This window comes from Elaeis guineensis, chromosome 6 (genome assembly GCF_000442705.2).
Source record: "Elaeis guineensis isolate ETL-2024a chromosome 6, EG11, whole genome shotgun sequence".
Taxonomy (NCBI): Eukaryota; Viridiplantae; Streptophyta; class Magnoliopsida; order Arecales; family Arecaceae; genus Elaeis; species Elaeis guineensis.
Window position 1 is genome coordinate 116,336,988 of NC_025998.2, and position 26,644 is coordinate 116,363,631.

Genomic DNA, 26,644 nt, shown 5'->3' on the forward strand with positions numbered 1-26,644 from the left:
CTCTTTCTCACAAGAAGTTCTCCCTCACAAAAGCTCTCTCTCTAGAAAGACCCTCCTGAACCCCTGAAGCGATCGCTATCCACTGTCCAGAAGCCCTACTTCTGATCTTCTCAGCGACTTGCATATGCTCTCTCTCTCTCTGGGTTTTGGATTTTTTGCTTGACGAAACCGTGCCACACGCCTGGGCCTCTGTTCATGAACAGGCCTTTTAAAGGCTTAAAAAATGAGTTAGATTATGATAAGGACTCCTCACAACACCCAGAGAACTCCTTTGAACCATCGGATCGAGACCAGCAGCACCGTAAGCCACTCGATCGTGCCTCGATCCATTAGATAAGCCGTAGACCATGAGAAACGTCGGAAAAATGATGTCCGATCAACTGTGGATCGTGAGAAACCGAGGGGAAACACCCCCTCGATCCACAAGCCCCTCTGTGCACCGCCCGATCCACCGTGGATCAGACTATTCAGGCTGTTGAACCACCCCCGCGCATGCGCAGGCCTAGGCCGCGCCCGTGCGCACGTGCTTGGGCCTGGGCCACGTCGCGCGTGTGCGCCCGAGCCTGGGCCGCACTCCGTCACGCTCGGGCCACGCGCTGCCGAGTCAGGGCCGCATGCTGCGGTGCATGGCCATGCGGCAGCACGTAGCCGCACCGTCGTCGCTCCATCGGCCCACTGCCAGTCGCCATCGGTCGTCGTTGGTCTTCCACTGCTCCAGATTTTGTGCCAACTTCAATCAAGCATATCTCCTTCATTTGGACTTCATTTGAGGTGATCTTGGGCTCATTGGACTCCATTTTTCATCACGGACCTCATTGTGAACTCAATATAGATCGAATCTCGAGACATCAAATCTTAAAAATCTCTATCTTGACTCGACATTCGGCCTTCTCCTGACTCTGAGAGCTTCTGAATCTCCTCGCCCCCATGCCCTGGGGCAATCTCCTACGGATCATGGATGGGTAGACATGAGAGTCAAGCCAGGCTGCACGATCCTATCTTCATCGTATGCTGTGCTCCTCTTGACCTGAGACCTACTCGGGGTATCATCCTGTGGTAATAAGAATCTCACCTTGCGATATCATCTTTCATCCTCTCGAGTCTCGCATCTCGTGTCCGATCTACCTCTACTTGGAGCTCCATCTCGCTCTGGGCTCCTCCTGGCTCCTGAAGCTCTACCTCGCACTGGATTCTCTGTCAGATAGTAATATCCTCTAGTCTTTTTCTTCCCCTCCATAATAATCCTATCACTGCGTAGCACCTTCAGAATTCCTCCACCAACTACTGTCCTGTAGCCTCTCGAATCCAGTCTGCTTAGTGAGATAAGATTTTGTCTAAAATTGGATATGTATCAGACCTTCCCCAATCTCCTCATTGCACCATTATATCCTCTAGTCTTTTTCTTCCCCTCCATAATAATCCTATCACTGCGTAGCACCTTCAGAATTCCTCCACCAACTACTGTCCTGTAGCCTCTCGAATCCAGTCTGCTTAGTGAGATAAGATTTTGTCTAAAATTGGATATGTATCAGACCTTCCCCAATCTCCTCATTGCACCATTATGTGTCTTCCAGCTGACCGTCCCGATATCTCTGATCGCACAGCTCGATCCATCCGATAGATAAACAGTACCCTCACTATTTTCTAGAGAGTCAAACTATTCCTTTCTATAACAGACATGATGGGTGCATGCAGAATCTAATATCTACTGTTGGAAAGAAGTAGATATCTCATCAGATATCTCCAGAACATCTTCCTTTGAATCGCTATTGGCTGTCGCTACAGTAGCCATCATTTGATCTCTGAGTTAAGAGCAATCTCTAGCTAGATGCTCCAACTTGTCACACCGATAACATCTGGTCTTGCTTAAGTTTCTCGTTCGGGACTTGGACTACCTTCGTCGTGATCTCTTATCGCTCAATCTACCACCTCTCGCTCTTTTAGAAACCACCAAAGCTGAGCTGCCGCCACTTGAGCTCGAAGCTGGGTTCTTCCTCCTAAGAATCTCATTCTAGAGAATCATCATGGTGACCTCGTCTATCTTGATGGTGCTCTTCCTCATTAGAAGAGCAATCATCAAGAACTCATACGAAAGGAGAAGCGATGCTATCAAGACCAGTGCCCTGGTCTTCTTCTCAACATTCTCGCTAACACTGAGGAGGTCGGTGAGGATCTTCTAGAAGTGACTGAGATGCTTCTGCATGCTCTATCTCTCAGTTATCCGCAGTTGGTAGAACTGCCTCCAGAGGAAGAGAGTGTTGGTGAGAGATTTCACTATGTACAACTTCTCGAGCTTCGACTACAGCACTGTCAGAGAAGTCTCGCTAAGCACATGGATCACCACCTTATCCGCTAGGTATATGCGGATGGTACTCACTGTCTGCATCAGTAGCCATCTCCAATCCTGCACCTCCATGGTGATCGGCTTCTCGCACAAAAGAGCATCGATCAATCCTTGCTGGATGAGCATGTCTTTCACCTTTGTCTGCCACAAAGAGAAATTATTCTTTCTATCAAACTTGTTGATCTCCATCTTGATTGATCCTATCTTCTTCATCTTCAATCTTGCTCACCACCGCTGCAATCTGCATCCTGATACCGTCTCGCTCTGATACCACTTGTAAGTGGATGTCTGGTCAGGACACCACCTCTCAGGACTTTTTCAATACCGCGCATCGCAGCAGGAAGAAAGAAGAAATAAAATAGAAATAATCAAATATGTGGATCAACCAAAAAAGAGCTCGCCTCCACTGAGCATGCAAAACTTCACTATGAGAAAAAGAGAAGAAAAATTACAAGAGGAGATCACACTCTTAACTCTTGTACACCCAATTTCTCCCTCACAGGAAGTTCTCCCTCACAAAAGCTCTCTCTAGGAAGACCCTCTTGAACCCCTAAAGCGATCGCTGTCCACTGTCCAGAAGTCTTGCTCCTAATCTTCTCAGTGACTCACATGTGCTCTCTCTCTCTGGGTTCTGGGTTTTTTGCCTAACGAAATCGTGCCACACACCTGGGCCTCTGTTCATGAACAGGCCTTTTAAAGGCTTAAAAAATGTGTTAGATTAGGATAAGGACTCCTCACAACACCCAGAGAACTCCTCTGAATCGTCGGATCGAGACCAGCAACACCGTAAGCAACCCGATCGCACCCCAATCCATGAGATAAGTCGAAGACCATGAGAAACATTGGGGAAACAACATTTGGTCCACCATGGACCGTGAGACACCGAGGGGAAATGCCCCCTCGGTCCACAAGTCCCTCTGTGCACCGTCCGGTCCACTGTGGACCGAGCTATTCAGGCCGCTGAACCCCCCCTGCGCATGCGCGCCCGTGTGCATGCTCCCGGTCCTCCATCACTCCAGATTTCGTGCCAACTTCAATCGAGCGTATCTCCTTCATCCGGACTCTATTTGAGGTGATCTTGGACTCGTTGGACTCTATTTTTCGTCGCGGACCTCACTGTGGACTCAATATGGATCGAATCTCGAGGCATCAAATCCTAACACAAGCCTCCTGGCCGATTGAAACTCTTGAGGATGGAAAAAATAGAGGAAAGATGGAGACGGGCGATAATAGGGTCGCGGGTGGAGGGGAAGTGGGCAATGGGTGCGGAAATGCAGGTGGCCGTGGCAACCTTCACAACTCCCACAAGTAGGCGGTGGTGGAGGAGGAGAATGCTCTGACAGGTGACAAAACCTTAACCATCATCTAAGCTTCCCTATTTGGCCATCGGAGAAAATTAAAAGATAAGACTTTTCGCCATATAGATTGATCATTTATTTTTCTACTTTTTGCTTTCTTTTCTTTTTCATTTCATTCTCTTTTTCAGAGATTTATGGGGAAGGAGAGCACCTTAAGAGATCAGAGGTGTTTTGGTTTCTTAGACCTCGTTCTGAGGATTTTTGATGAGGTAAGGTGTGTATATTTGATCTAATCTAGACCTTCTATTTTATTCGATTCGATCCAATCTGAGACAGATACGAGATGGATATGGATTGGATATTTTTTTGATAGGATGAACATAAATATTGGTTGATCTCACCTGCATCTATTCTCACCCTTATTATTAAATATTCAAATAACCCATTTTTTTTAGCAAAATATTATCTCAAGATATTTTTATCGTAAAAAAAAAAAGAGCAAGAAAAAAAAAAAAAAAAAAAAAGGACAAGAAGTCCAACGTTCACCTACAAAATCCGATAAGCAGTTTTTATATAATTTATAAAAAATAAAATAAATCTATGAGCCACGTGACATCACTTCACTTAATGGGGACCATACGGTACACGTTGGAGTTGCGACACAAGAGTAACTTCCGCCCTCCTGCCACGTGACAGTCGCGCTTTTTTTTTTTTTGGTTCAGAAGAAGCATTTTTCTCGTTATTTCCCACAATCGCCTACTATCTTCCCTTCCAAGTTTATAAGCCCTGCGGCCTCCGCCCGGAAATGGCGTCTTCTTGAAGGCAGCCGCGATGAAGTAAAACTCCGGCCGGAGAACTCTACCCCCACCCTACCCCCTTCGCCCCTCCTCTCCCTCCTTCCCGCTGAAATCCTGTTAAGCTCGCCCTATCGCCACCACTACCATCTAAAGGTTGTATTTTTCTTTCTCCCCATTCATATCTCCCCTCGTTTTTATTTTCCTCTTTGATCCGGCCGTTATTCTCTCTTAATTCCTTCTGATTCTTCGGTTATTTTGTTTGTTTTTATGAATTTTTGACCTTTTTTGACGGGTTTCTGGGTTTTAGAGAAAATGATGATTTCTTTTTCACCCAAATCGTATCGTTGTTCGGTTCTCCGAAATTTTATATTGTTTTATTTGTTTTGGCGGTGATTAGGGTTTATGGATACGAATCTGGATCCTTCCTTGATATCTTTTTAAATTCAGGCCTTGCTCGTCGTTGGTCCGTGCGAATTGTTGGCTGGTTTGAGCAGCTTAATGCGAAATTGGGGTGGGTTAGTTAGAATTTCTAGAAGTTCGGTCACTTTTTTTATGGAATTAGGTTTTCGCTTCTAACTTGTTCTCGAGTTATTTAAAAGTGATGACATTGGCTTTGCTTCAGGTATCAGTTTCCGTGTTTCTTAGAGTTTAGCTGATTCCCTTGGTTCTGTTTACATAGGGTTTTGACTTGAACTGTTTTCTTATGAGTTGGCCACTATATTTTGATCAAAATTAATTTGTGAAATAAGATTGCGTTGATAAGGTGTGCAATTTTTGTTGGTCTTGTGGGTCTCCTACAAACTTTCCTGTTGTGCTGTTTGAGAAGTTGATATTAGTTCTATGTGTCCCAGAGCTATGTGCTTTCACTGTCTACTTGTGTCATCTGGGATTCTTCTTTTACTTTGATTGGTTTCTCAGCTGAAAAGCATTTTTGAACTTCTTATATCTTGGTAATTGAGAAGATGTATCTTTATGATAAAGAAGGGATCAAAATACAAGTTTTGGAATCACTATTGAATTTTCTGAGCTGTATTACTGAAAGTGTAAGTTATGCAATGGCTGGGACCTTAAACCTTATATGTTTCGTTGCTATTTTCCCCCAACTCTACTAGAGGATATTGTTATGTCTTTTCCATGAATGGGGAGACCATGCTCTTCATTCCTTTTTGAAGTGAAAATTTTAGAGGCCTTTTGTAGTCGGAATTGCAGTCTTTTCTTCATGTTAGTGAAGAATTATTGTTACAAATTGGATGACTATGGAGATGACTGGAGTTTGGTTGATTATGTTTTGCATTTGACTATTTTTCATTAATGTAAATTTGAATCTGAACATGAGATTTGATTTTTCCCCCTAGCGTGACCCATTTTGCTCATTGAACGTGTTGAGATATATTGGATGATGGTGGACGTGTGGAGGTGACTGGAGTTTGGTTATGTTTTGCATTTGACTATTTTTTGTTCATTTAAACTGGAATCTGAACTTGAGATTGGATTCTTATCCCTAGTGTGACCCATTTTGGACATTGAGCGTACTGCGATATATTGGATGACTGTGGAGGTGACTGGAGTTTTGTTGATTCTGTTTTGCTTTTGACTGTTTTTTGTTACTTTAAAATTCATTCTGAGCAGGAGATTTTTCCCCCCAAGCATGACCCATTTTGGTCATTGAGCACAAAATTGATCTTGTTTTATTTAGTGATTTATGATCTGTGATTTGTTCATCTGTTTGCGTATTGATGTGGGAGTACATGTTAGTGGATTTGCATCATTAGATTCCTCTGGAAGGGTTTTGTGGCTTTTCTCTATGGGTGCTCCCAAGCAGAAATGGACAGCAGAGGAAGAGGCTGCCCTCAGAGCTGGAGTTGTTAAACACGGGGCTGGCAAATGGCGAACGATATTGAAAGATCCAGAATTTAGTGCCGTCTTACGTTTGCGGTCCAATGTTGATCTCAAGGTGAGTCTTTTGTTGAATTGATTTGTTAAGCAAACTCAGATATTGTAAAATAAATTAACATGTTCGACTTTAAATAAAAAGAATATTGAAAGTGGTAGTGTTGGTACATGATTGCTTTCTCAACAATTTAATGTGATTCTAATGCTTGATGCCGAATATCAATCTAAAAAATCGTTGGGTTGGTTTACAGGACAAATGGCGGAATATGAGTGTGACTGCAAATGGATGGGGATCTCGAGAGAAGGCCAGGATAGCCTTGAAAAAGAGCCGACAGATTTCGAAGCATAATGATAACCCAAAGGTTCTCACTACAGAAGTTGAGGATATTGATAATGAAATTGTCGATGCCAAGCATCTTGCAATGTCTAGTGAGAGTTTGAAGTTTACTGGCCCTAAAAGATCTATCTCAAGGTTAGTGTATAATTTGCATCAGGTGGTTTGAATTTTGATTTTCCAATCTTTTGCTATCTTAGATGTAATTTGGGCTCTAACCCAGTAATTTGTGGTAATTGTATTTGATTTGTCTTTAAAGGGCATGTACCACCACTGTTATAACACAGACTTCAAACTACTTTGAGAGATTTGTCCATGTTATGTACGAGGCCATCAGTGTGCTACCCATTGCTCATTAATGTTTTAATATAAATTTGAGTGCACCAAGCACAAATCTCCATGGACCCACTATTCTCCTTACTTCTATAATCATTCCTATCTTTTAATAGATTCACCCACTGTAAAGTAGAGAAATTAGCAGAGTATACCTTACAAAGTTGGATTATATTCATCAAGTTGCATGGTCAACAGGATTTGTTTTTAGTCAGATGGAAAATAACAACCTTCATCTCATGTGAATTGCATGTGACAAATACATCTTATTAGATGTGTATTGGTATGGGAGATCCCTTTGCATGAGGGTGCTTGCACTTGTTAATAGTTTGGAGATGAAGAGCTTTGAGTTGGGATATTATAGGAGTCTTAACATTTGGAGATGTCAGCTATTGAATGGGAATATCTGTCGGTATGAACTTTTGAGCCAGAAGCTATGAGAGTGTGATGGAATAAAGATTTAAGAAAAATGACAGTTATTCTGGACAGCAAATTTCGATCCATGCAGGCATGCTAGGGTATATAGGGACATATGATGTTGTCTTAGTTAGGCATTAATGAAGAGACTAGAAGGGATAACAGAACATGCATATGGTCTTTCCTGTCTTAAAAGAGCGTGTAGTAAGGTATGAGCACAAGGAATAAACAAAACATTGCAATTCCTAGGACATGCATGGGCAGTGACATGCCATAATTAGATCTTGCATTATAAGTAAATTTTAGTCTGCATATACATTATGATGACATGAGAAAATTAAATGCTAAATTGGAACTATTTAAAGGACATCGGAGCATATAGCTTGGATAGAGACGGTGTCAAACATCGGACAGTATAGCTTGGACAGAGCCAGGGTGTCTGAAAAGCTCAAAATCTCCTATATAGTATGGCCATAAATCCAACACCATCCTTCCCGTTACAAATTTGGCATGGCTGTCAGCAACACCTAAAATATTGCCTGTTTCATTAGGAAGTAATGTTTCTCAAATTTGGAACAACGATCGGTTATAAACCCTTCTGATAGATTCCTTTCTCTCAGTGCACCATTTTATATGCTTAGCAAGTTGAAGAATTCTTCTCAAATAAGAAAGCTTTACTTGGTATGATCAAACGGAAAAATCACCACTCATATTGTTTCCATTGTGTTTTCGATTGGTCTCAAACAAATTTTGCTGGAGACTAGCATGGTTTTGCCACCATTTGTCTTCTCCCTTCAGTTTCAAACTTCCAATTGTTTTCACAATTCCATGTCATAGCTGACACACAAGCATACAGCACTCTTCCTCTCTCTTTTCATCACAGCAGAAAATAAATGCTGCTCCTTTCATATCTTGTCATGTTTTCTATTGTGTGTGCACCTCACATAAAGATGTGGTTTAATTTCTTTAAGCTAACACTAAGTAGTCCTTTGAAATTTTAATTCTGTTAAAACTTTTATGTTTTCTTTTCTCTCTCATTCCTTTATCTTTTTTCAGGGAAGTACCTGCTAACATATAGAAAAAAATATCGTTTGAAAAATATTAAGGTTATTTATTTATTTATTTATCTTTTAAAATCTTTAGTATCCGAATTAAAAAAAAAAAAAGTTAGTTGTTCATCAGTATTAGGCACTCATCTTTATGATATAATCAATACCTCAACCCATAATATCTTGCCCAATCTAATTTGATATATTCTGATATATAGGTCACTAAGGTTTCAAGTCTTCTGGGATGGGGTTGTCCTAGTTTTTGTGGAATGAGATGCACCGCCGCCTTGCCCATCTCGACACAAGGAATAGGGGATGTCCTAAGACATGCAGACAAAGATGCTTAGACAATGGCGAAATGGGCCTATCTTGACACTTGGGATGGTATTCCGTCTCGACATCCATGGGATGTCCTTCTGGGATTTGAAACCATGTAGACCTCTACAATTTCGAAGTATTTGCTAGGATTTCCTACTCAGTCTTTTGACATTTTAACTTAATTTATATTTGTTAAATATTCAAATTAATATCTTAAAATGGTAGTTAATTGTGATCTTGGATTTACCATATCTGCCCAGATTTCAATATGTTGATTCCTAAACTACTGGCTGAGAACCCAAATATCTTGACCCTTTCCCTTTTTGCCCAAGTTTCCATCTCACCTGAGATATACTAAAGACATGGTCCATCTTGGTATGGACTACCCACCAAGATAGCCATGTTCTCAAGGTTTTGAAAAAGCTTGTTACTAATATCTATCCTAATCCGATTCCTTACTTGAATCTATCTGGTTATGTACATTAATTTTATCATCTAATTAATATTTGTAATCGTAGTTGTGTCTGTTAGATAAAAGTAGTTACAAATATGGATACACAAATTCTGACATATTCAAAAAAATATACAAATCAGTTTTCAGCCTTGTCCAATCTCATATAATTCTCATGAACTGCAAGGGGTAATAAGTGACAACATTGGCATATTTTCAATGTGATGTTTATCCATCATTGGCATCTTTAGTTTAGCGAATTGCATTATTAACTGTCAGCCTTTTAACTAGTGTAATCTCATAGAACTATTAGGTTCTAGTAAAAGAGTCATGTGGTCAAAGTTTTAAATACCGGTAGAATGGCAGAGCTTTGACTGTCGCTAGTGTCAGGATAGGGCAATATCCCTTGTATTGGGATAAGATGAGTTGGAAAATGGACTAGGATAGGATGGGACATCATCATACCTAGTGCTGCGATGCAGGGGCATCCTGTTCCATGGACATCCCACGGTATCAAAACCTTGCATCTGATAGCGGATGTAATCATTTTGCATTGTTTTTTGTACAATCATTTGTTTGCTTTGAAAAAATAGTAAAAGAAAGCTGGGAGGCTTGTATACTTTGAGTTAATAAAGCACAAAATGAAGTAATATCCTTCCTACTAAGATTCGTCGTTTTGGTGCCGGACCATGTACTAGTACCATACTATAATAATGTCAGTATGTGGTATAGTACGAGATGGCAAGGTGTACTGAGTGTTGGTATGGTACGAGACTATATACCGATTTGATACTAGTATGGTATGTATGCCTGGTACGGTATGGTACGGATTGGTGTGGCAAACTTTGCTTCCCACAAAGTTAAACTATCTTATTTGCATCTGCAATTATGTCCATATTGTTAATAGCTGCTTTGATCCATTTTTATTCCCAAAATTACATGCACATGCAATTCCTGCTATGGCAAAAAGGGAAAAACATCACACACATGAATAAATATATTATATTTAAAAAGAACTTTATGAATTAAAATTAATGATCTAATTAGTTTAGTATGATAATATTCTGATTGTAAGCTTTAGGGAATTATAATTAATGCATTAAGCATAAAAAACTTTGAAGAAATGTGTCAGTTTATACTCCTTTGGTGGTTCCTTAAGACAGGCATGTTCCCACCGCACTGTTCTTTGTGAATTTATATGTTTGGAAGCTTCATAAAGTTAAATAGGGGAGTTAAAGATATCTCAAGATGGATTGGATGACTAGAGTAAATGGTAGACTTGCTGCCTAGTACATTAGAGGCATTATATCCAATTGGTAATCATGAGCTTATCATATTGAATGCAAGTAGAATAAAACAATACAAATAATATAAATAAATAACTTGCAACACTTGACGTACCTGATCTTACACTACTGGATGTAAAATTGTTGAAGTATCACTGATTCAAAATGCACTGAATTAAAGTGAAACTTGGAAGATAGAATTAAAAACTAAAAGGAAATATCAGTTGTTTCCATTTTTTTAGATATGCTTTGTGCACCTTACACACACTTTGTTGTTCTTCTGTTATATAAGAGATTCCCATCAATTTTATTCAAGGGCCAATTAAACAGCAAACTGGGAATACCATATGGGCAAAGGAGGCAATGTGATGCAGGGAGGTGGGAGTGGTGTGGGAACTAAGGGCATGAACTAAAGAGTTTTATAAGAGGAAGGGAATATAATACGTCAAAGTTCCTTTCTTTTTGTAATCACAGAAGAAAATGGGGGAGCTAATGCATGTGTGAGAGAGAATGGTGCCAACTAAGGAGTTACATTAGCTAACATTTTTGGGTTTCACTGAAGATAAAGATGATGGGGGCACAGTTATCAGAAAGAGCAGTAAATGAGCCTATTCAATCTCATGGTCTTGTGAGGAGACCAGATTTTAAGCACAATAAGTTATTTTAAAAAAGTAAAACTATGGCAAGGCCTAAAGGCAGGAGGGACTGCTTGAAAATCATTATTTGCAGGTCCGTGCATAGTATCTTTTACGTGCTCCCTTGCATGCATAATATCTTTTGTGTTCCCTTACATGGTGATGCAGCAAAGAGTGATTGAAAGTATTCACATGATCACTTCAAATCATGTGTTGCCATGTCAGCACATAGGGAGCACTTAAATCACTGTGCATGATCTAGTATGGAAGGGGAAAGATGTACTACTCATGTATACAAGGAAAGAGAGATGCGGGGTTTGTTGCATGAGATTGTTATTGAAGGAAGGAAAGAAAATCAAGTCATGAGGGATGGAAATAACTAAATGGAAATAGGCCTTGGATTCATCTAGCAGCTAGTGATTGGCTGGCTTGCGAGGTACAAAAGAGAGAGTAGGCAGAATTAGAAAACATAAAATAAACTGAATATAAAACAAAAGAATCCAATATTAGACAGAACATAAATACAAATAATAAAATAAAATAAAATAGAAAACTGACAAAGTTAACATAGAAAAACAAAAATACACTAAAAAAATAAAATGTCAGAACAAAATTTGATGGATGGTTGTGATGCCATCTAAGAAGCACTGATACTTCAAAACAGGTGTTATGGTAGTATCTAAACGTTGGATATGGAGACAGATCTGATACTACCTGATACGTGTCCGATATGAAAAATAAGTATCATGATTGTTTCGTGTTTAAATTAGGGCTCGGATACTTCTACGATATGTCCGGATACTTCTTGGATATTCCTGGGATACTTCTACAATACTCTTGAAGTTAGTGGTGGGCTTCTGGGCTTGGGTCGATTGGGTTTTGAACCTGGATTTGCAACCGGTCTAATAACTTAAAGTGAATATGGGATGGCACCTATTCTCTCTTTTGCCCTAATTTCTACCCTAAATCCCAACTGAGGGAAAAGAGGGAAGGGAGGGAGTGGATGGCTTGCTGATTGAGAGAGAAGAGGGAATATGTAGTATGCATTTTTTTTCGTGTTCAATTAACTTTTGAACAACAGAATTTGTATCATATTGCTGGCTTGCTGATTTATTGGTTCTTGTTTTTAATATTTGTTTATGTTGTTGCTAGATTGTTTAGTTTTTCAGCCCTTGCTCTTGTTAAGTTTTTGTATTTTGCTGCATATTTTCTTATTATTTTTCCAACTTTTTTTAATTATGTTGCTCTCTTGCTGGCTGCTGTCTATTTATTTCCAGTAGAACAGAATATTAGATTGCTGCATTTGTGTCTATAAACTTTTTATGTTTGCTGGATGCATTCTTATTGTGTTCTTATTTAGAGTTTTCTATTGTTGATTATTTGTTGGATTTTTTGAGCGTATATGTAAAAAATACCACATCCTGGACATGTTATATCCTATTTTTGCAAGATTTGCTATATTGACATATTTATATCATGTCATATCCATATTGTGTATCTGTATGCATGCTTCCTAGGATGCCATTTGTTAATATTTTCGCTATCATTTATGTATTTCTTATCTATCTGAATCTTTAAATAAACTTCTACTTTTAATTTGGTTAACCTTTCTTCTCTTCTAAGAGCATGAGATTAGGAGGAGGAAGAAAACAAGAGAAAAAGGATACAAAATGGAGGGATGGGGTTTGATTACAATGCAAAAAAATGAAGTGTAGTTTTGTCATGGAAGGAAGATGTTAAAATTTTCGAGAAAGTGTATTAAGAGAGGAAAAGCCTCATTGAAGAAGAGGTGCATGGGTGTCATTTATAGTCTGGTTCTTCAGGAAAGAAATCGGTTGGTTGCCTAATTGATTAAGATATATGAAAGAGATTTTGTGTGCAAGTGACTGATTCATAACTCAAACAAATGGGCAACAACATATTATTAGAAAGATTTTTTGATTAGGTTTGATCAGATTCATGGAGATGAGTTGAATATATGCATTTTGCTTTGTTTTCTTTCTTTCCCCTTTGTGGCGGGTGGACTATAGATACTAGAAATTGGCAGTCATGAATGGTGCTAATGTAAGGCAGGATTTTCTTAGATTTTTATGAAATTAAAAAAATCTCTTGTTAAAATATAATATAGATGTTGATTGAGGTGAAGACTGTGAAGTGGTTATAGACCATATCATCAAATATTTTATAATCCAATATCATAGTGATTGTAGTGGCTGACCAATTTGGAGTTGTACTGACATTAGGTTATCTTGGTCAAGTGGAATATTTGAACAATTACCAAAAGAACCAAAATATCCAAATCCCCAATTTATAAAAATCAATATATTGGAGTATTGGATGATATATTAAAAGGAAGACAATTACTCTTTTGTTTAATTTTGTTGATTTTGATATTTTCTGATTATCAAACCCATTGTAAGAATGTGCATGTGTGTGTACATGTAAACAGGCATGTGCGTGCAAGATCACGGTCCGCAACATCTTATGTCTATTTGTGCTGTTATTGGTCAAGACCTCAACTGCGATAATACGAACCATGCTTATCATTTTTTTAGGCATCATTTAAGAGGAATTTTTAGTTATTGCATACCATGAATACAATGAGAAAAGATATTAGATGCACATGATTTAGTATAGAAATCTAAACAACCCATCTTGACTTTCATTCCTCACCCACCCTCTTCATGATCTTTGATTCTCTTTTTTAAGCTCTTGACCTCTATTCATGTATACACCTCTTTCTTGTATAAAAAAGCACAGCATAGTTAGTTCTTTACATGCAGTTTTCTGTTTTTTGGCTAATTACCCTTTTAGCCTGTGAAGAGGTTTTTTCTCATGTTGCTGGACAAGGTCATAAAAACCAATTGTACAATTTGAGGCCTCACTTGAAGCTGTGGAACCAGAATTATGTGATTGGAGAGACAGGAAACATTTTGCAATGTGTGTATTGATGATTTTGCAACTTTCTTATGGAGCAACATTGGCCAACTTGACTAGCTATACATCCTCTTGATTAGAGGTATAAAGAAGAACATATCTTCTTTCTTATGACTTCCGCTTCCCAGTCGTGGTTCACAGGGTGAACTATTAGCTTTTAGGTGCTTTGTTTTTGGTACATTAGTTTTAGATAGGGCTGGCAAAATATGACCTGACCTGCCAACCCGACCCGTGTTCGATCCGCCATAAACAGGTTTGGGTCTAGGCTAAACGGGTTCGGGTCATAAACAGGTCGATCCGTTTAACCCGTTTAATAATTGGGTCGGATATGGGTTTTTAATATCTGACCCATTTAGCTCGTTCAATATTTAGGTTGGGTTGAGTTAGATAACCCATTTAACCTGTTTAACCTATTTCTGACCCATTTAACCCGACCTGTTTAATCTGTTTAACCCATTTAAGATCCGTTTAACCTGTTTCTGACTCATTTAACTTGATCCGTTTAACCTGTTTAATCCGTTTAATCTAATTTGACCTATTTAATAAACGGTTTAAATGGGTCGGGTCGGATTACCTGTTTAACAAACAAGTCGGATTCAGGTTTAAATTTTTGACCCGTTTAATAAACAGGTCGGGTTTGGGTTGACCATTTTCTGACCCGATCCATTTATGACCGACCCGATCCATTTGCCACCCCTAGTTTTAGGTGCTTTAAGTGACATCATTTGGTTCCATTACCAAGCAAGCAGTGTAAAGGAATTTCTTCCCCCAATTCACTCTTCAGGTTTAAAAAAAAATCAACTAGGAAAGACAGAAAAATGGTCGTGTGAAGAAATTAAAAGTATTGATTCTTGCTTCTGTGAAACCCCTGGATAAGCCCAAAATAAGGTTAATATAGCCCTTGTTATATGCAAAATGAGCTTTGGCCCTTATGTGTGGGGTCAAGTTATTCTATAGGTCTAAGAGATTAGTTTTGTTACACCAAATTATTGTCATGGGGAAAATGAACAGAGGTCCATCAAGATGGTGTCATCTATGTTCTCTGCCTTTTAGAGCGTAAAACTTTTAGTTGGTGAGGTACAGATTTGTCAAATTCTATAGGTGAAGCAAGTTTGACAGGATATTTTTGCATAGCCATTGAACTCCACCTGCGGATGTATAGAGCTCCAAGTGTTGAAATCCGACTGGCTCAATTGAGCTTGTTGTTTTGACACTTGGAACATAGAAATAAAAATTTGTATATGGAAAATATGCCCTAGGAAGCATTAAATATTGCACCCCCGTCTAATCTTCTAAAGTACAATAAAGCATTACCTGTCTCGGATCTCATTTCCATAAAGTTGCTTGAAGTGCTTGACTCACCATCAATTGTTGAGGTGATCCTTGCAGGTCAAAGAGAGAATGCTGCTCTGAACAATTTTGGTACTTTTATATCTATGATACAGAAAAAAGGAGATGGGTGAAAACTTGACTAATAGAACAAGAGCTGGGTGGGCAACTTGACATTGTGCTTTTGGGGCATTTTGGGTCTGAAACGTGCTTTAGTGATGTGCGGGAAATTTGATAAAATGACATAAATTTTATATTGGGCAGTGAAGAGGGTCTAGGCAAATTGGATGTATGTAATGGAGTTCTGAACGTCATGATTGATATGTGGTAAGATAAGAATGATAGCTCAAGGGATAAGTTGCTCCAGTTAAAGACAAAGGAACAAAGAACTCATTGTGATGGTATTGGCATCTTCAACAAAGATTTAGAAATGATCTCGTATGAAAGATGCTTAAATCTGTGTTGCATGGTTAACAATGAGGAGTCCAAGACTAAGCTAAAATGGCTGAAAGCTGTGAGAAAGGAGATGGAAGGGTTTGTGGCAATACCAGAGAGGACCATTAGCATGATATATGAGAATTAGGAATGATCCATTGACAAGGATCTATGTGGTTGACGTTAGATAGTTGCAATGAGGCTTGATGGTTGATGAATCAGTGATACTATATATTTTATTGAAACTTTTGTTAATTCCTATGAATGCATTAACATAAACATAAACCAAGATATTTTTCATAAACGTTACTAAAGTTCTTAATTGTCCTTTAATTGATAAGGACTCATTTGGTTAAGGGATAAAGATGAATAAACCAGAACAAGGCTATCTTTTTCTGTTTATTCCATTTTACTCTTCCAACACTAAAAGTTCATCCCTGAAAGGGAGTTGGAGGGGCACTTTTGAGTTCTCTCTCTCTCTCAAAAAAAAAAAAAGAAAAAGAAAAGAAACTCATGGAATTCCCAAAGCTGGATTAAGTTCTGGAAAGTTGGTGAAATAGAGTTATTCCTCCTTTTTCTCTCCAAGTTATTTTTCCTTTTTCATGTTCTCAGGATAACTTTATTCCTGGACCAAACGGGGCCTAGGGGTCAAGTTGGTTGTCACGTTTTATTGATTGCATATACAAATATTGATGTCGCAGGCAGTTTTCCAATAAATTACATTAGCTACCTTGTTCTCTGTGCTCCAGCATAAGGAATGTGAGCCTCCATACGTAATGCTTATTCTAATGACTTCTCATTTTGTCTTTGGAGACATCTAATGAAAGAGTTTAATTTGATGCTTGAATTCATGGTAAGTGATAAATGTTTTCCTAGTTGGACTATCTGAGAGGGCTTCTTCTTCTTCTCATCATCATCATCATCATCATAATAATCATTATCTGATAAATTACATTAGCAGTGTCCTAGTTCTCTACTCTCCAGCATAACGAATGCATGCCTTCTTGCATAATACTTGTGGTGCTAAACAATGACTTTTCATTGTCTCTTTGGAGACATCCAATGAAAGAGTTTAATTTGATGTTTGAATTCATAGTAAGTGATAAATGTTTTTCCTAATTTGAACTATCATCATCATCTTTTTCTTCTTCACCACCACCATGTACCTAGTCCATGAATATAAATTACATTAGCAGTGTCCTCTTTCTCTACACTCCAGCGTAAGGAATGTGAGCTTTCTTGCATAATGCTTGTGCTAAATTATTATTTCTCACTCTCTTTGCAGACACCAAATGAAGGAGTTTAATTTGATGCTTGAATTCATAGTATGTGATAAATATTTTCCTAGTTTGAACTATCATCATCGTCATGTTCATCATCATCATCGTCATCATCATCATCATCTTCTTCTTCTACTACTACTATTACTACAAATATTCACCGGATTTTAGTTCTCTGAGCAGAACACCAATGGAACTCCTTCTCCTTTTAACTCTCTGAGAGCAACTCTGATAGAAGAAATCCTTCTTTTTCTTCATTTTTTTTTAAAAATCTGCCATGCAATATGATATTTGTTGGACTGATAGGTATGTCTTGATGCCATTTGTACGGGTTATTGAGAATTGACTTCACTGTGGAGATGGATTACTGAAACTGGAGAAGCATTGGGTCTCGTTTTCATAAATGAGGTGGAGATTCAAATATTATTAGCATTTGCTGAGGAATCATTAGGTACAAAGTATGGCTACTTAACAAGGACCACAACATTGTCCCTCTTTTAGCATATTTCTTATGATATTAGAACTTTCAGTGCAACCTATTTAGCAGACAATTGCCGCTGATTTTTTGAATGCTTGGAAGAAATTTCTCTGCTCTTGTAAGTCTTTTTCTTTATATTATTGAATATGTTATTAATAAGGAGATCAAGTTCAAACTTAAATAGCTTAAATTGGATGTTCTTCCATTATGAGAACTTTCTGGACTGCACTGTACTTGATATGGTAAATTGATTTATAGTAGAAATATGTAGTAATCTGGCAATGCCTTGCGATAACTTTGCTATGAAAATAGCCTCGGAATTGGAAGCTTCAGAATTTTCGATTTTGTTATCTTGTTTCTTATTTAAGCAATGACTACTCTTAAATCATAATGAATAATTTTGACTTGTTGAATAGGTTTCTTCCCATTTAGATAACTCCTTTTTTGTTAGGAATGGGGTCTTTATATTATTTGGGAAACATGTACATGTATGTATTGAAATTTTATTATTTTTTGATTTATTTAGAAAGCTGAGTCATTTTCCAAGTCGTTTATCAGTACCATCTGCCTAATGCAGCAAATAATGTGAAACCAATTTCAAGGTAGAATTTGTTGGCAATTCTTTGGCTTAAACTAAGTCGATGTTGGTCTTCAAACTAGAGTTGCTATATGGGGTTTGCTTTATAATCTGATGTCTGATATGTAGCTCACAAATACTTGTAAGAAATCATCAGATGTTCAAAAGAACTTGTGTTATAGTTTAAATGTGACACCATTTAGATGGATATATAATTTTGATGAGGTTTACATGGTTTTCTTTGTAATGTTTGCATTATGTTTGAGTATGGAAGAGCATGAGATTGATGTCTTAATTAATAGTGAATGTTGCCAAGTTGGCATTTCCCATTGATTTCGTACATCTAATAATATGTTATGCTCTAATTTTTTTGGTTGTTAAACTATTTTTTGAAATTTCTCCTTATGTTTATTATCTTTTTGAAATTATCTTTTTGTTGGGCTGCCTTGATCTTGGGACATCTGTCTAGTGCCTGGATGCTAAGTGGCCCCTTCTTTTGCTTACAGCAGTCATTAAAACATTGTTGAAGGCAGAAAAAAGGGATCAAGATTGATGGATAAGAAGTGTCACTGCTCACTAGTGGTGGTGGCATTTACTGCACACACGTTGGTTGCATAGTAAATTAGTAGGATATTGGTCCTTTTTTCACAATACTATTTATATGATTATTGATTGCTTTGTAATAAGAGAAGAGAATGAGAAAGAGCTGCAAATAGCTGTGTCATAATTAGGGCAGCATTGGCAGCAAAATAGAGAGGTACAAGTTTTCTACATTATACTTGTATCAAACTTCTGTGGTCTCTTTCTCAACAAATTTCTTTGTTCCACATGATAACAACTGAGTACCATGCTATTGTCGTGTAGATATTATGAGTCAGATTCTTTCATATAATGCTTCTTGTAATTATCTATACTTCTTTCTTTTAGCTTAGCCAATCTTTTCAATGTTACTGTACCTAGACTTTTCATTCAATGTTGAGTTTTCTTGTGACTCAGTTCCTACGCCACTTTGGGGACCTATCTTTCATCCCTAATCATTTCTAGTTGTTTTATTTGATTTCTTTCTTATGCTTGTAGGCTGGACAATCTTATAATGGAAGCGATTACTAATCTGAAGGAGCCCACTGGGTCTAACAAGACGGCTATTGCCATGTATATAGAGGTGTATTTCCAACCTTTGGCCGATTTTTTTTTTATTTATTTATTTTACTTGGAAGAAAGGTTACTGTGAAAGTTTTATCTTTATTTAATTGCAATTCCCTGGATGAGTGGCAACAAAACATTTAGTTGTAGTTATTTGTTTCTGACTTTATTGACATTAGAAGCTGACTTCAGAAACTTATTTGATTTGTTTGATCTGAGGGAAATATAAGCTAATGTTTATCGAATATTTTGTAATTGCTATATGCTTTGTGCGTATGATCACTGTATAGGTATGCCATACTGCCTTACACGATGGCTTGATTTTCTGTTTCTATGCACTTTAGTCCCGCTGTTTGTTTGCTCTAGGAAAATTTGCTTTTGGAACCATTTCCCTCAGCTTTTCAATTTTGTAACTACTTGATATAATATCTGCACAGAGGTTGGATTCAGTTGGCTTGCACATCTTCATATTTAGTTTGAATTTCTGGCTTCTTTTCTATCCAACTAAAATAAATGAATGTGGGCATCTTATTTCTCTTTTTCATGGAGAACAAATAGTTCCTCCTTTTTATTTTGGTGAGAGAGAGAAAAGGACAGAGTCTGAGCAAAATATCTGCTTAACATTTAGCATGTTCACTTCATGGGACATGTGCAAGCGTGTAGGTTCGAGCATGGCCCTGCACCGATGAAATAAAGACTGTTTGTAACATATGTAGTCATAATAATAAGAATAATATAATTCATAGTTCAGAGCAGGCAATCACGCATTGCATGTCAGGTTATGGGAATTCTTTTGCTAAAATGAAGGTGTTGCCACTTGGACTTCCCTTTCCCCACTGAAGATGGCTGATAGTTTTATCAATTAATGTGATTCATGCAGGAACAATACTGGCTTCCTCCAGATTTTAAACAGTTGTTGTCTGCAAAACTGAAGGTATTGACTGCGAGTGGGAAATTGATTAAGGTAATTTACCTTCTCATGCAAAATGCAAAAGGTATATTAGATCATGGCAAATACTGGAAGATGCATTGCAAGTTTGCAACAGTATTGGACATTGATACCAGTGCATTGGATTTGTTTGTTTTTCTCTATAATAAGGGAATGTACCTGATGCTTTGGAATTGACTTGCTATGGCTCATTTCAAACTGTCTAATCTTAGGTAAAAATTGGTCTAGACACTCGTTTATAGTTGTTTAGACAAAGTATTATAGCTTAATATTGTTGTTTCAGACTGGTCCTCAGCAAATTAACAAGCTTTTGAACTGAAACATTTTCATGGTCTACCCTTTAATAACAAATAGGGGCACCATCTCTGACCTAAAATCCAGGTATATTTAAGAAAAAAGATTGTGCAATATTGCATGTTGTTCTCATCAATTTTCCTTATTCTGCATTGGTCCGTTAGAAATCTTTGGAAGACTTAGAGAGGTTGATGAAACCGGAGCATGTCTAGTGAATTTGTTAGGGTGAGTGGATGGAGTGTTGGGTGGAACAAGGGAGTTCCCATTGAGTTGTTAATAATGATAACCAAAGATTTAGGTGGAGAAAATTGTAGCTGTAATAATAGCTCACTTATCTAAAAAGAAAACTTCAGCAATCTTGATATTACCACTACAGGTGAAACGCAAGTATAGGATAACACCAAGTTCAGCTTTTTCAGAAAGAAGAAACTCCAAGGTGTCTCTCCTTGAGGAAATGAAATTGGAGCCTCCCAAACTGGAAAGGGATGATATAAAACTCCTTACAAAAGCTCAAGTTGATGCTGAACTAGCACAGATGAGAAACTTGACCGCCGAGGAGGCTGCAGCTGTTGCTGCCAAGGCAGTTTCAGAGGCAGAGGTGGCCATTAAAGAAGCAGAAGAGGCGGCAAGAGAGGCAGAGGTTGCAGAAGCTGAAGCAGAAGCAGCAAAGGCATTTGCTGAGGCGGCTATCTCAACGCTTAAACGACGAAATGCAGCTAAACTGGTAATGCTTATGCGTATATCTCTTCAACAAACACACACACATATGATTTGTGGTCAGTGTTTTGATGCTTTAGTTGATTGACCCTTATTTTGGTCTTTTTTTGGATGCTCATGCCGTCTTTTAAGGTATGTGTGACCCAAATTTGAGCCCTTATTCACAATATTGGAATTCTGTTTTCTTCTTCTATGCCTTGTATGGTTCAAATAGCAATCAATGGACTCTGTTTTGTTTTGTTTTGTTGATGGAGATGTTAGTCTACAACATGTACCATATTGTTCAGACTTCAGATATATCAAGCAAGTGCACCTTGTTTCTGTCAATTTAGCTTGTACTTTGTAAAATTACCCACTTTTCTGTAGTTGAAGTATTAGGGATTTCTCACTTTTAATCTTGAATATCTTTTTTGGGATGTGTATTGATAAAGGGATGTTGTCTAATTAAGTCGCTCATTTGTGTCAGGTTTGATGTGGTTGAATTTTCCTGAGGATATATTGACTTCTCATGTATTTCTTTGTCTGTAAAGCAGTTTTAGAAAGATGTGGTAATCCTTATCCGTTATAAAACAACATATTAGGCTTCGGGATTAATTATTGTTGTTGGATTTCAAACTTTGTCTTTTTCTTGCTTCCCCCTCAATTCAATCAATCATTCCACCAGTGCTTTTTCTTCTTTTAAGGGTTTGAGGCAACATGATGCTCTGCCAGCCATGTGATTAACTTGACATTTGAGGTCCTCCATGTGTTTTAATGGTCACTTTTGGAGAATATAATAGTTAGGAGTTCAGATATTCTAGTAGATCTAGTTTGATAATGCATCTTCAGGGGTTCTTGGAAAATATCTCTCTTTTACGATTTTGCCATTTTGTTTTAGTATTTTAGGTCTGAGGGCCCTAATTATGCTTGCACATTGATTGCAAATTTGCAACAGCTATTGCTGCCATTAGATGTAGCTATCGATTTTCTATCTGCCAAACTTGAATAGGGTGTGAGAGTCAGCCTAAAGGGTCATCTAGGATCTTGGTTAAGCAGATTCAGATATTCTAAGCACTTGCATAAAAGTCAAGCACTAGGGAAGGTTCAGCAGCTATCTAAACTGCCTCCTAGAACGATTGCTTCTCCTCTCTCTTCTTTTCCCATTTCCTTTTTATTCCTTTCTTTTCTTTTCTTTGATGTTTTGGGAAGGGGTGATTAGGTAGTGGGTGGGGAGGCTTTGGTAAGAATCTTGATTTGTTGTTTCTAAGGTCTGTTGAACTGGTACCGAGGGTCATACTGACCGGCAATTGGTTCAGTATAGTACAGGTTTGTATCATGCCAATCCATGCATATCAAACTAGGGAGAGGATCAAACTAGGGAGAGGGAGAAGGAGGGGGGAGGGAGGGAGAAGTAGGTTCGAAAGATGTCGATGTCTATTGCTAGAGAGGAGGGAGAGGGATAAGGAGATATGGGGAATGAGTTGGCGGAAGAACTAAGCAGGGGGCATTGATGCAGGAGGCATTTGTCTTGTTCAATGCCTAGAGCCCTTTGACTGCTAGCTTCGTGATGTAGGAGAGAGGGGGGACCTATCTTATCAGTGGTGGTCGGCATTGAAAGAGAGAGCAACAGAGCTAGGGCATGATTAGATGGTCTTTTGTCTTTGAGAGAAGTCGTTAGGGGGTATCCAAAGCTACCTTTTGAGTGGATTGGCCCGAATCCCATAGGGAGAAAAAAAGACCTCAGCAGGTCATATTTTTCTTCCTATGGGATTTAGACCGGCCCACTCTGGAGATACTTTAGATATTTATAAATATAGGCCTAGCCCAGCCTGATTTTGATGATTGTATTCACCCAATCCATGATTCTCTAGGATTTTGGGCCCAACCATCCAAAGGTTTGATCCCGCCACTTTGTTGTAACTTTTTCATGCATTAAGTAATTTAAGATGTTGATGTTGATTTTTAAGGTTTCACTGGGTTGTGGTGTTGCAAATGTAATTAAAACTAGTGCAATTATAGGATTTAAGTTCTTCATATTGATTATTAGGTTGGATGCTTGATCACTCTTGTGCGGGGTGTGAAATCTTTCCATTATGTTCATAGGGAAGAATTCTTGGCGAACACAATTGTACCATAATTGCCAGGTTGTGAAACTTAAATGGAAATGATGATGAATGAAATTATGTCATGACCTTTGATTGTTTTCTTTGATATGTGAAATGGCTTAGACATATATATGGATACATGACTTACTACTATTATGTCAAATTTTCGTCTACCACAATCAAGTTCACAAGTGGTGTAAAATCTTTGTTTTCGTATTGAAATAAAGACAAGGAGTTGCTAGCCTTTTTGTTTCTTACAAACATGTTAAATGAGGTTGGAAGTTCTCCCCCATGAAACTTCTCTCTTAATGATACTTGTGTCTAGGAATCAAAATATTTGGAAGAAATATTTTTTGTTGAAGGAAATGTTTGGAATGAGTTAGAAACATTCTTCTGATAAATCATGTTTTCCCATTTGGGAGGGTTTGCTGGTGAGATCAATACCTCGCTGTTATATGATTTGACACTGGATCATTTAGGGGAAATGTTTGGGAATTGATGGTTCATAGGCCTATCAAATGTGCAATGTGCATAAGGCTAAGGGTGGGAAGACTCATATTAGAAGGTTGGGATTGTGACCATAGCTCTTTTAAGAAGTGATTTTACATGTTAGATATTTTGGATCATTGAATAAGAATACTGATTAGAATGTTGAATCCATATTTTCACTTCACTTTCCCATTACTATTTTTTGTGCAACTTTGAATTGTGAATAGTGCAAATCTATAGTTCCTTTCTATAAAAATCTCATTCCCACAATGATTTCTATTTGAGTTCTGCAATTCTAAGATTTAGAGGGTAATGAATATGCTCTCAAGAAAAAGAAAATGATGAGTGAGATGGTATAATAGTGAAATGCCTTACCTCTTAAGTTGATCTTTCCTATGCTGGGGACTTTAGAACGTTGGGATGCTTTTATATTGGGATTCACGTTTTGAGACAAATATAGATTCAGGTTTTGTTATATCCACAATGTGGTACATTCTCTTTTGATGTTGTTGTTTGAAGCTTAAATTTGATTTTCATAGGAGATGCCAAAGTACAAATTTGTTTTGAGTTTAAGGCAACGAAATACTTTGGTGCTTATTATGAAGCAGAAAATACTTTGACCTTTACTTTTGTCCACCTTCTCCCACCTGGTATCTTGAAGCCAAAAAGATGCTATAAACCTGGCAACGAGTGGACTTTCATTTTGAATATCCTTTAGTTTCTGTCCAATGCTATTATATAGTGATATTCTATGACTTGTTTGGTAACTTCAATTCATGCAGAACTAGTTTTTCATTTGGCTAGTTACTCTTAGGACAAAAAACAAGGAAGAAAAGGAAACTTTACAGCCTTTTGGAGTGAAAAGGAGGCGGATGAGGTTATGTGGGCTGTGTTGTTGAGAGGGTGAAAATATTTCCCATCTACTCCTATCATCTTTCTCATGGGTCATTTGAACCAGATTCTGGTGCAATCTGACGCCCCTGTACATGTATAGACATTTTCTTGGGACCCCTATGTGGTTGCTAGGTGGATGGTTGCTCTCCCTCCACATGAAGTGGTGACATGTGGCTCAATTGAAACTAGGGCAGGGAACAACTAGTCGACTGTCCCCTCATTCTGATAGACTGGCATGTAGCAGCAGTAGCTGCAAGAGTAGGAAGAAGCTGCTGGGCCCCCCTGTTTCTGATGGACTGGCAAATAGCCGCACTAGCAGCAGAACAAGGAAATGGAGAGCAGGGAAGGATATGGGACTTACTGGATCCATGAAGTTGCTCATGCTACCACAAATATAACAAAGGTTATCCTACATATAGGTGAATGGAAGTCCAATTGAGCCGTCATGACTTTGTCCCCTGCATTTAGAAGAGGGGAAGGGGCCATCCAAGAGTTTGCTTTCCCTTAGGTCTCGATTTAGTATCCTCTACAAGGTTGAGCAGAAGTCACAAAGTTAATGAATCTCCAATAAGACAGTCCAGGATAACTCAATTTCTTGTTAGGTGCTTTGAGGACACCATATGTTTCCATTATCATCATCACTCAGATCTGTCCTGTTCGAGGAAGTCCAAAGGCTCATAGATCATGGGCATGGTGGTACTGTACCCTTAATATTGAAGGCGAACACTAGTGTTAACAGATTTGTCGATGACCAGAATTCAAGAGGGCAAGGGAAATTGTAGGACAGATACTTTTATTGGCCCAACTAGAGTTCAGTAACCTTCATACGGCCAAAGAGAAAGAGCTAGTTTCCTTGTCCCCTTAAATTTTGAATCTGGCATTTTATGTGCATTATTATAATGGCTCATACTTGATTATATGAAGAGCATCTATTCTTTTGCATAGTGCTTGTAAGGTTGTATGACTGTTCCCATTCATTCCTTTGACAACAGCTTAGTTTAATAGAATACATTAAAGGAGGCATTCCTCTTTGAAGGACATAATTAAGTGCGGTTTCATCTGAGACGGCAGATAACATGAACCTGCATTGGTGGACCATTGGCAGATAATTAAGTGCGGTTTCATCTTCTGCAAGAGTTTGCATATCACTACATTTGTAAATTGCAGTATGCTGCATAAGTGACTTTTCGCCGTACAGTAGAACAATTTCAAACAGACAATTTGGAATTTATCATTTTCAAAACTAAACTTTTTTTTAATCTTTACAAATTTGTGCAGATGATTCGAGTTTGACAGGGAACAAATGGGTTATTCAGCTGTACTTCCTCATGTTCTCCGTACACATTGCCAGAGGTGCTGACTCTTTGTTTGTCAAATATGTATATGGTCAGCGTCTGTATAGCTTGGATCTTCAGAGCCGCCTGTAGATAATGACCCCGGGAAATCTTTCTTGGCTCATGATCCCTTGTTGGAGGTTTCCTAGTTATCATCAGCTCCTTGACATTATCATTTCATAAGACATTGATGTGCTGTCAGAAGTGTCTGAATGGAACTGATAAGAGCGCTGGGTTTTCATCGACTGAAACCAGTTACCTTGTGCATGACATCATTTGGGCTTGAGTTGTATTCAGTTGTATTTATTCAATCTTTATAAAGAGGATTGAATTTTGTTCAATCTTTACGGGCTAACTCATTTTTTGAAAGGTGACGTGGTGATAAGGTTTTGTTTGGATTACAAAATCAGATAGATCTAAGGTTATGTTTGGTATATCGTCAGGCAATTTTGAAGGGTAACATGGGTTGTTTTCAAGATAGATTGTCATCATTAAATTGTCAGTAAGGTTGATTACCGTGTTTGGTATGCGTAGGTAATATTGCAGTAA

At 38.2% G+C, this 26,644-nt stretch overlaps 1 protein-coding gene across 3 annotated transcripts; it reads left to right on the forward strand.

Annotated features, from left to right (window-relative positions):
* Window positions 1–4,394: 4,394 nt before the first annotated feature.
* LOC105046701 (single myb histone 6) lies at window positions 4,395–26,436 on the forward strand. Of its 3 annotated transcripts, XM_010925362.4 has the most exons (7): window positions 4,397–4,592; window positions 6,195–6,393; window positions 6,584–6,804; window positions 19,269–19,353; window positions 20,215–20,298; window positions 20,954–21,301; window positions 26,040–26,436. In XM_010925362.4, the coding sequence occupies exons 2-7, from the start codon at window positions 6,244–6,246 to the stop codon at window positions 26,052–26,054; spliced, it is 903 nt and encodes a 300-aa protein (XP_010923664.1). In that variant the 5' UTR covers window positions 4,397–4,592; window positions 6,195–6,243; the 3' UTR covers window positions 26,055–26,436. The 3 variants fall into 3 exon arrangements, with proteins under 3 accessions (XP_010923663.1, XP_010923662.1, XP_010923664.1); XM_010925360.4 differs by having other exon boundaries at window positions 4,396–6,393; XM_010925361.4 differs by lacking the exon at window positions 20,215–20,298 and having other exon boundaries at window positions 4,395–6,393.
* The last annotated feature ends 208 nt before the right edge of the window (window positions 26,437–26,644 follow it).